Source organism: Ursus arctos, chromosome X (genome assembly GCF_023065955.2).
Source record: "Ursus arctos isolate Adak ecotype North America chromosome X, UrsArc2.0, whole genome shotgun sequence".
NCBI lineage: Eukaryota > Metazoa > Chordata > Mammalia > Carnivora > Ursidae > Ursus > Ursus arctos.
Genome location: NC_079873.1, coordinates 74,450,880 through 74,462,100, shown reverse-complemented (window position 1 = coordinate 74,462,100; position 11,221 = coordinate 74,450,880). Strand labels below are relative to the sequence as shown.

Here is an 11,221-nt window from a genome sequence, read left to right as displayed (position 1 = left end):
TAAAATCAATAGTCACTGAGATTATTGCAGTAGTCTTTTAATTGGTCTTCCTGCTTCTATGTTTGTTCTTCTATAGTCTATTGGTAACATAGAAAATGATTATTTAAAATAAAAGCCGTATTACGTTACTCTTTTGTCCAAATTCTTCCATGGCTTCCTATGTTACCCCTAGCAAAAGCCAATGTCCTTACAGTTCTATAAGGCCCTATATGACCTGTCCCCAAGCTCTCTGATAGCATCTCTCTCTCTCTCTCCTCTTGCTCCCTGTGCTCCAGCTACAATGGTTTCCATGCTACTTCTACTTCAAAATCTTTCATTTTGTTATTTCTCTGCTTAAATGCTCTTCACCCCAGGTATACCTCTGTTTTTTAGTAACATGTTATGTATTTTACTCTTAAAAACCTTTATTGCCTCTTACTTGGTTATCCAAAATGTAAGTTCTCTGAAGGCAGCAACTTTGTTTTTTTCAGATGGTATTCTCAGCACATAGAATAAGGCATAACACATAATGATATTCAATAAATATTTCTTGAATGAATAAATAGGTAAAGGAATTAATTAACAATTAAATTTTTGGAGAGATTACATTTAGCACTAGGATTATGCAGTGTTACTGTGTCAAGTGTCAAGAGGAAAGGGGTTACAAAAAACCATGGTATGATTATCTGTATTAAATATTGTAGAAAAGTTGAAGATGAGACTGGAAAAATTACAAGGAAAAGGAAAGGTCAAGTTTAGTGACAACAAAATTATTTATAGAGTAGTTGTAATGCAGTTGTGAGAGCAAAAATCATTGCCAAAAGGTAATGGGAGAAGCATGGAAGCATAGAGGCTGTGAATATCCTGTTGAGAAAGAGAATAATGAAAGAAAGGGAGGGAGGGGAAGAAGAAAGGAAGGATAGTGGAAGGGAATAAAGGAGGGTGGGAGAGAGAGAGACAGAGAGAGAGAGAAAGGGAGAGAGAAATAGGAGAGAAAAGCCAGTGCCAGTGTAGTGGTTAAAATCCTAGGCTTTGGAGTCAGATCATTATGGATGCAAGTCCCAGCTCCACCACTAAATACTTGCATGTTTTGGGGAAAGTTGCTTAAATTCTGGAGCCTCAGTTTTCCCTGTCTTTTGGAGATAATAATATCACCTACTTCATAAGGTAGACGTAAGGATTATTATTATTTTTTTTGATTCTTATTTTTTTTCTCCCCATGTGTTTGTATTTCCACTAAATTATGCTTACAAACTGTTCAGTTGCTTCTTTAGCTCCTTTTTTTATAATAATATTTTTTTATTATATTATGTTAGTCACCATACAGTACATCCCTGGTTTTTGATGTAAAGTTCCATGATTCATTAGTTGCGTATAACACCCAGTATACCATGCAATACGTGCCCTCCTTACTACCCATCAACAGCCTATCCCATTCCCCCACCCCCACCCCTCTGAAGCCCTCAGTTGTTTCTCAGAGTACATAGTCTCTCATGCTTCGTTCCCCTTTCTGATTGCTCCCCCTTTCCTTATCCCTTTCATCTCCTACCGATCTTCCTACTTTTTATATTCCATAGATGAGTGAAACCATATGATAATTGTCTTTCTCTGCTTGACTTATTTCACTTAGCATTATCTCCTCCAGTGCCATCCATGTTGCAGCAAATGAGGAGAAATTGTTCTTTTTGATAGCTGAGTAGTATTCCATTGCTTATATGGACCAAAACTTCTCTCTTTTTTTTAAATTTTTATTTATTTATTTATTTATTTTTATAATGATTTTTTATTATATTATGTTAGTCACCATACAGTACATCCCCAGTTTCTGATGTAAGGCTCGATGATTCATTAGTTGTGTATAACACCCAGTGCACCATGCAATATGTGCCCTCCTTACTACCCATCACCGGCCTATCCCATTCCCCCACCCCCCTCCCCTCTGTAGTCCTCAGTTTGTTTCTCATAGTCCATAGTCTCTCATGTTTCATTCCCCCTTCTGATTACCCCCCCTTTCTTTATCCCTTTCTTCCCCTACTGATCATTCTAGTTCTTATGTTCCATAGATGAGAGAAATCATATGATAGTTGTCTTTCTCTGCTTGACTTATTTCACTTAGCATTATCTCCTCCAGTGCCGTCCATGTTGTAGCAAATGTTGAGAACTCGTTCTTTCTGATAACTGAGTAATATTCCATTGTATATATGGACCACAACTTCTTAATCCAGTCATCTATTGAAGGGCATCTCAGCTCCTTCCACGATTTAGCTATTGTGGACATTGCTGCTATGATCATTGGGGTGCATATGGCCCTTATCTTCACTACGTCTGTATCTTTGGGGTAAACACCCAGTAGTGCAATGGCTGGATCATAGGGTAGCTCAATTTTTAACATTTTAACGGACCTCCACACTGTCTTCCAGAGTGGCTGTACCAACTTGCATTCCCACCAACAATGTAGGAGGGATCCCCTTTCTCCACATCCTCTCCATCAATTGTTGTTTCTTGCCTTGTCTATTTTTGCCATTCTAACTGGCGTAAGGTGGTATCTCAGTGTGGTTTTGAGTTGAATTTCCTTGATGGCTAATGATTTTGAACATTTTTTCATGTATCTGTTAGCCATTTGTATGTCTTCTTTGGAAAAGTGTCTGTTCATATCTTCTGCCCATTTTTTTGATTTGTTTATTTGTTACTCGTGTATTGAGTTTGAGAAGTTCTTTGTAGATCTTGGATACCAGTCCTTTATCTGTAGTGTCATTTGCAAATATCTTCTCCCATTCCGTGGGCTGCCTCTTAGTTTTTCTGACTGTTTCCTTGGCTGTGCAGAAACTTTTAATCTTGATGAAGTCCCATAAATTCATTTTATCTTTTGTTTCTCTTGCCTTTGGGGATGTGTCATGAAATAGGTTGCTTTGGCTGATGTCGTAGAGGTTGCTGCCTATGTTCTCCTCTAGAATTTTGATGGATTCCTGTCTCACATCGAGGTCTTTCATCCATTTGGAGTTTATTTTTGTGTATGGTGTGAGATAGTGGTCAAGTTTCATTCTTTTGCATGAGGCTGTCCAATTTTCCCAGCACCATTTATTGAAGAGACTGTCTTTTTCCCACCGGATGTTTTTTCCTGCTTTATCAAATATTAGTTGCCCAAAGAGCTGAGGGTCCATTTCTGGGCTCTCTATTCTGTTCCATTGGTCTATGTGTCTGTTTTTGTGCCAGTACCATGCTGTCTTTGTGATCACAGCTTTGTAGTACAGCTCGAAATCCGGCATTGTGATGCCCCCAGCTTTGTTTTTCCTTTTCAACAGTTCCTTGGAGATTCGGGGTCTTTTCTGGTTCCATACAAATTTAAGGACTATTTGTTCCAGTTCTTTGAAAAACGTTCTCGGTATTTTGATCGGGATAGCATTGAAAGTGTAGATTGCTCTGGGTAGCATGGACATTTTAACTGTGTTAATTCTTCCGATCCATGAGCATGGAATATCTTTCCATCTTTTTATGTCTTCCTCAATGTCTTTTAAGAGTGATTTATAGTTTCTAGAATAAAGGTCCTTTACATCTCTGGTTAAGTTAATTCCAAGGTAATGTATGGTTTTTGGTGCTATTGTAAATGGGATGGATTCCCTAATTTCTCTTTCTTCGGTCTCGTTATTCGTGTACAGAAATGCAACTGATTTCTGAGCATTGATTTTGTATCCCGCCACGTTACTGAATTGCTCTATAACTTCTAATAGTTTGGGAGTGGCTTCTTTTCGGTTTTCCATATAGAGTATCATGTCATCTGCGAAGAGAGACATTTTGACTTCTTCTTTGCCGATTTGAATACCTTTGATCCCTTTTTGTTGTCTGATTGCTATTGCAAGGACTTCTAGTACTATGTTGAATAATAGTGGCGAGAGTGGGCATCCTTGTCGTGTTCCTGATCTTAAGGGAAAGGCTTCCAGCTTTTCCCCATTGAGAATAATATTTGCAGTAGGCTTTTCATAGATGGCTTTTATGAGATTGAGAAATGTACCTTCTATTCCTACACTCTGAAGGGTTTTAATCAGGAAAGGATGCTGAATTTTGTCAAATGCTTTTTCGGCATCGATTGAGAGGATCATATGGTTCCTGAGTCTTTTCTTGTTGATATGATGTATCATGCTGATTGATTTGTGAATATTGAACCACGCTTGCATCCCGGGTATGAATCCCACTTGATCGTGGTGGATAATCCTTTTAATGAACTGTTGGATTCTATTAGCAAGTATCTTGTTGAGGATTTTGGCGTCCATATTCATTAGGGAAATCGGTCTGTAATTCTCCTTTTTGAGGGGGTCTTTGCCTGGTTTGGGGATCAAGGTAATATTGGCCTCATAGAATGAGTTTGGTAGCTTTCCATCTGTTTCTATTTTTTGAAATAGCTTTAGGAGAATAGGTATTATTTCTTCTTTGAATGTTTGGTAGAATTCCCCAGGAAAACCGTCCGGGCCTGGAGTTTTGTTATTTGGAAGGTTGTTTATCACTGACTCAATTTCTTCATAATTAATTGGCCTGTTTAAGAAATCAATTTCTTCCTGTTTCAATCTTGGTAGTTTATAGGTTTCCAGGAAGGATTCCATCTCTTCCAGATTGCTTAGTTTATTGGCATATAGCTGTTGATAAAAATTTCTAATAATCCTTCCAATTTCAATGGTGTTCGTCGTGACCTCTCCTTTTTCATTCATAATTTTAATAATCTGGGTCCTTTCTCTTTCTTTTGGATAAGTCTTGCCAGTGGTCTGTCAATTTTATTGATTCTCTCCAAGTACCAGCTTCTAGTCCTGTTGATCTGCTCTACTGTACTTCTGGTTTCTGCTTGATTGATTTCAGCTCTAATTTTGGTCAACTGCTTCCTCATGCGTGGATTAGGCCTGTCCCTCTGTTGCTGTTCCAGCTTCTTGAGGTGAGAATATAAAAACTGCATTTTACATTTTTCTATTCTTTTGAGTGAGGCTTGGATGGCTATGTATTTCCCCCTTAGGACTGCCTTTGCAGTATCCCATAGGTTTTGGACTGTTGTATTTTCATTCTCATTGGTCTCCATAAATTGTTTAATTTGATTTTTGATTTCCTGGTTTATCGAGTCATTCCTGAGCAGGATGGTCTTAGTCTCCAAGTGTTTGAGTTTCTTCCAAATTTTTCCTTGTGGTTGAGTTCCAATTTCAGAGCGTTGTGGTCTGAGAATATGCAGGGGATAATTTCAATCTTTTGGTATCAGCTGAGACCTGTTTTGTGTCCCAGAACATGGTCTATTCTTGAGAATGTTCCATGGGCATTAGAATAGAATGAGTATTCTTTGGTTCTGGGGTGTAGTGTTCTATATATATCTAAGAGGTCCAACTCGTCGAGTATGGCATTCAAAGCCTTTGATTCTTTGCTTAGTTTTTGCCAGGGTGTTCTGTCTATTTCTGAGAGTGGAGTGTTGAGGTCCCCTACTATTAATGTATTTTTATTTATATGTCTGTTTATTCTGGTTAGGAGTTGGCTTGTGTATCTTGCTGCTCCCCTGTTGGGGGCATATATATTTATAATTGTCATATCCACTTGTTGAATACTTACTTTAAGAATAATATAGTGCCCTTCTGCGTCTCTAACTATATTCTGTAGTTTAAAATCCAGTTTATCTGATATGAGAATTGCTACCCCAGCTTTCTTTTGAGGTCCATTTGCGTGAAAGATGGTACTCCATCCCCTTACTCTCAGTCTGAATGTATCTTTGGGTTCGAAATGAGTCTCTTGTAGACAGCAAATGGATGGGTCATTTCTTTTTATCCAATCTGCAACCCTGTGTCATTTAAAGCAAGAATTTAAGCCATTAATGTTAAGACTGAGTACTGAGAGATATGCTTTTAATGCTGCCATGTTGTCAGTAAAGTCTTTGTATTGGCTGTGACTTTCTGTTCTGTATCACTCTTGGGGCCTTTTTACTTTTATAGAACCCCCCGTAATACCTCCTGTAGGGCTGGTTACACGGTTACAAAATTGGTTAGTGACTGTCGATTCTGAAATGTCTTTATTTCTCCAATTCTGAATGACAGCCTTGCTGGATAAAGGATCCTTGGCTGCATGTTTTTCTCTGAAAGAGCTTTAAAAATGCTCCCCCAACCCTTTCTCTCATTCCAGGTCTGTGTAGACAGGTCTGACGTAATTCTGATGCCTTTGCCTTGGTACGTGAGAAATTTCTTTGCCCTGGCCACTTTCAATACTGTATCCTTGGATCTAATATTTGCGAAATGCACTATGACATGACGTGGCGTAGGTTTGTCGTGGATGAGCTTGGGAGGGGTCCTCTCTGCCTCTTGGACATGAATGTTTGTTTCCCTTGCTAGATTAGGGAAGTTTTCAGCTACAATTTGTTCAAATATCTCTTCTAGACCTCTGTTTTTCTCCACCCCCTCGGGGATGCCGATGATTCTAACATTGGATCGTTTCATTGAGTCAGTAATCTCCCGTAGCCAACATTCGTGGGCATGGATTTTTTTAAGACCATCTTCTATTTTCACTTTTTCCTCTATTAACCCATCCTCTAATTCACTAACCCTTTCCTCTGCTTCCGTGACCCTGGCCGTCAGAGCCTCTAGTTTTGCCTGCATTTGGCTCATAGAATTTTTAATTTCTGTCAAATTCGCTCTCATTTCCTCCGTTAGGGATTCTATATTCTCAGTAACATTTTCCTTAATACTTTTTTCAAGTCTACTCATCATCTCGACCATTGTTACTCTGAATTCCATTTCTGATAATTTGGTTACATCCATATCCGTTACTTCTGTGGCAGAGGCCACAGACTCACTGTCTTTTCTTTGCTGGGGGGGGCTTCTCCTTCTTGTCATTCTGATGAGGAGAGGTTGCGGGGTTGTCCAGAGCCCAAATTATTGACTGGGTTCCAGGCCGTGCCCTTGTTTTATAGGGATCTTAGAGATGTGGGCTTCTTCTTTAAAGATTTTATTTATTTACTTATCTGAGAGAGGGAGACAGACAGCAAGAATGGAACAGAAGCAGGGGAGTGAGAGAGGAAAAAGCTGGCTCCCAGCGGAGAAGCCGATGAGGGACTCCTTTCCGGAATGCTGGGATCACGCCCTAAGCCGGAGACAGGCGCTCAATGACTGCGCCACCCAGGCGCCTCGGGTTGTGGGCATCTTGATTTTTCAGCCTGCCTTCTGTGTTCTGGGGGAGGGGCCTGCCGCGCCGATACTCAGGCAACCCTGTTTTGTTAGAGTCACATGTCCCCTGCGAGGGAGGATGGGGATGGGCACTCTCTGAGCCGGTATTTCCAGGCTTTTGTTCTCTGACGGCTTTCCCTGGTGGTTGGCTATGCCTCTTCTGAGAGTCAGAGCACCAGAGGCTGCATTGTCACAGAACAGAGGGATTGCGGCCCGTTCTCCACTGATGTTCTGGCCAATTTAACTCTGTTACTGTTGGTGCTGCTCAACCCTGCAGCGTCCTGGGATGTGCGCACCAACCCGGCGTCCCTGCCCTCACTTCCAGGGCCGGCGTGTCTCTGTCCTTTGTGTTTCTAATGCCGCCAGCCACCGGCCGCCCCGCGCGCTCCTGGGTCTCCCGGTCTCAGTCTATGCCCGGTAAGCACACCTCGATTCCAGAGTTCCGTGAGAAGCCTGGTGGCGCGCACACCCGGTTCAGGGTCTCAGTCTGCTGTTTCGTGGGTGCCGACCGCGAGTCCGCCCGCTCCCCCGTGCAGGTGGCCCGCCAGCCGCCAGCCGCCCCGTGCACGCTCCGGGAGCTCCCGGTCTCAGTATGGATCCCGTGAGCACACCGGGATTCCGGAGTTCCATGCAATGCCTGGTGGAGAGCGCACAGCTCACCGGTCTCAGTCCGCTCTCTCGCGGGTGCCCTCCATGAGTCCGCCCGCTCCCCTGTGCAGGTGGCTGCCGCTTCCCGGCGCCCAAACGTGGTGGCTCCCTCCCCCTTCCATTTATCTTCCGATATCTGTGTGCAGTTTTAGGGCTCCCCTCTTGGTACCTCAATACTCAGCGCTGGAGATATTCATTTGTAGAGATCCAGATGTATCTTCCTGCGTCTCAGGCTGATTCCGTGGTTATTTAGGCTGGTCTGTTACCTATCCAGCTCGACTCAGGGGACCGGCTGAAAAAGGGGTCCCCTACTCCTCCGCCATCTTAACTTTCCTCTGGACCAAAACTTCTTAATCCAGTCATCTGTTGAAGGGCATCTCAGCTCCTTCCACGATTTAGCTATTGTGGACAATGCTGCTATGAACATTGGGGTGCATATGGCTCTTCTCTTCACTACGTCTGTATCTTTGGGGTAAATACCTAGTAGTGCAATGGCTGGATCATAGGGTAGCTCAATTTTTAACTTTTTAAGGGACCTCCACACTGTTTTCCAGAGTGGCTGTACCAACTTGCATTCCCATAACAATGTAGGAGGGATCCCCTTTCTCCACATCCTCTCCAACAATTGTTGTTTCTTGCCTTGTCAATTTTTGCCATTTAACTGGCGTAAGGTGGTATCTCAGTGTGGTTTTGATTTGAATTTCCCTAATGGCTAATGATGTTGAACATTTTTTCATGTATCTGTTAGCCATTTGGATGTCTTCATTGGAAAAGTGTCTCTTCATATCTTCTGCCCATTTTTTGATTTCTTTAATTGTTTCTCATGTATTGAGTTTGAGAAGTTCTTTGTAGATCTTGGATACCAGTCTTTTATCTGTAGTATCATTTGCAAATATATTCTCCTATTCCGTGGGCTGCCTCTTAGTTTTTTTGACTGTTTCCTTGGCTGTGCAGAAGCTTTTTATCTTGATGAAGTCCCACAAGTTCATTTTATCTTTTGTTTCTCTTGCTTTTGGAGATGTGTCATGAAAAAGTTTGCTGTGGCCTATGTCATAGAGGTTGCTGCCTATGTTCTCCTCTAGGTTTTTGATGGATTCCTGTCTCACATCAAGGTCGTTCATCCATTTAGAGTTTATCTTTGTGTACGGTGTGAGATAGTGGTCAAGTTTCATTCTTTTGCATGTAGCTGTCCAAATTTCCCAGCACCATTTATTGAAGAGACTGTCTTTTTTCCAGCGGATTTCTTTTCCTGCTTTGTCAAAGATCAGTTGCCCAAAGAGCCGAGGGTCCATTTCTGGGTTCTCTATTCTGTTCCATTGGTCTATGTGTCTGTTTTTGTGCCAGTACCATGTTGTCTTTGTGATCACAACTTTGTAGTACAGCTCGAAATCCGGCATTGTGATGCCCCCAGCTTTGTTTTTCCTTTTCAACAGTTCCTTGGCGATTCGGGGCCTTTTCTGGTTCCATACAAATTTAAGGGCTGTTTGTTCCAATTCTTTGAAAAATGTCATTGGTATTTTGATCGGGATAGCATTGAAAGTGTAGATTGCTCTGGGTAGCATGGACATTTTAACTATATTAATTCTTCCGATCCAGGAGCATGGAATGTTTTTCCATCTTTTTGTGTCTTTTTCAATGTCTTTCAAGAGTGATTTGTAGTTTCTAGAATATAGGTCCTTTATGTCTCCGGTTAAGTTAATTCCAAGGTAACGTATGGTTTTTGGTGCTATTATAAATGGGATGGATACTCTAATTTCTCTTTCTTCAGTCTCATTATTTGTGTATAGAAATGCAACTGATTTCTGAGCATTGATTTTGTATCCCGCCACATTACTGAATTGCTCTATAACTTCTAATAGCTTGGGAGTGGATTCTTTTGGGTTTTCCATATAGAGTATCATGTCATCTGCGAAGAGAGACAGTTTGACTTCTTTGCTGACTTGGATACCTTATATCCCTTTTTGTGGTCTGATTGCTATTGCAAGGACTTCTAGTACTATGTTGAATAATAGTGGCGAGAGTGGACATCCTTGTCGTGTTCCTGATCTTAAGCGAATGGCTTCTAGCTTTTCCCCATTGAGAATGATATTTGCTGTAGGCTTTTCATAGATGGTTTTTATGAGATTGAGGAATGTACCCTCTATCCCTACACTCTGAAGGGTTTTAATCAGGAAAGGTTGCTGTATTTTGTCAAATGTTTTCTCTGCATCTATTGAGAGGATCATATGGTTCTTGACTCTTTTTTTCATCTAAAAATACCATCACATCAACAATAACAAACATTTGCTCAGTACTCAGTACTTTGAGAGTAGTTCTAAGATCAGTAGAATGATTTTGAATGTCACTGCTTATTGTTGGGAGATTTAGCAAGAGAAAAAGAAGGCATTACTTGAATATTACTTGGATGGCTTTTTATTTATTTATTTTTTCATAATCAGAGTATTTTTATTTTATGTACAATGAGTTGGCATTAAGGTAGGCATCTTGCATATCTGCAGTTAAGGTAGGTATCTTGGATGACCCATTCAAGGAAGTTCACTTAATCCAACTTAATGAAGCCTATATCCTTCGCGTACTGACGGAAACACTGGCGGCACATATTGAGGCCGTATTTCCGGATCAGACCGGTCCGGTTGGAGCACACGTGGCAAGAACGAGAACCCTTGCCAAATTTCCTCGGATGGCTCCAGTAGAGCTGCTGGTGACCGATCTTGCTCTCTCGGATGCAACGAGGCAAAAGGCTGGATGGCTTTTTATAGACAATTAGGTTGTCTAAGTCATTCCCTCCTGTCTCTTCTAAATTCTAAGAAGCCAAGAAAATGTCATTAATTTAATGTGGAATATGTATTGTGTATCTTCACACCTTATATTTCAATAGGATAGTGATACCTGCATTTTTTACATGTTAAATACATGCTTCCAAAAACATTTAGAAAACGTAAATATTGATTATGTATCATTGCTTAAAACAATCACTTTCTTGCTATTGAACCATTAGTGAAGTTACTGAACCCCAATAATATTTGTTCCTGCAAAAAATTTAATTAATTTTATGATAGTTTTAAGGAACACAATGCAACAAATGATAAGGAGAGTATATATTGTGTTTCTATTTCATCTGTCCTAAATTCCATACCTTAAAGTATAAATTATAACAAGTATAGGCTCGTTATAAGCTCAGGTGCTTAAGAGATTTGGTTTGGAAACCTGCTGCAGAGAGACTCTCAGAATGAAGCACAATGCTGGGGGAAAAAAAGGCTAGAAAGGAGGTCGTATTTAAAAAATGCTTCTTAGAAGGAGGACACTTCAGAATGTTCCAGGAAGAGATTATTCTGAAACCTTGAAGAAGCTGCTGACCCTTCTGAATGAATCTCAACAGAGTGGTCAACAAGTAAGTAGTATTAAACTTGAGTCATAAG

General features: G+C 40.8%; 1 protein-coding gene across 1 annotated transcript; it reads right to left on the bottom strand.

Annotated features, from left to right (window-relative positions):
• Window positions 1–10,232: 10,232 nt before the first annotated feature.
• On the bottom strand, window positions 10,233–10,697 carry LOC113249778 (40S ribosomal protein S29-like). The gene is made up of 2 exons (XM_044381030.3): window positions 10,692–10,697; window positions 10,233–10,605 (listed from the first exon to the last, which is right to left on the bottom strand). Exons 1-2 carry the CDS (start codon window positions 10,695–10,697, stop codon window positions 10,342–10,344), a joined length of 270 nt encoding a protein of 89 aa, XP_044236965.1. The 3' UTR covers window positions 10,233–10,341.
• Between the last annotated feature and the right edge of the window lie 524 nt (window positions 10,698–11,221).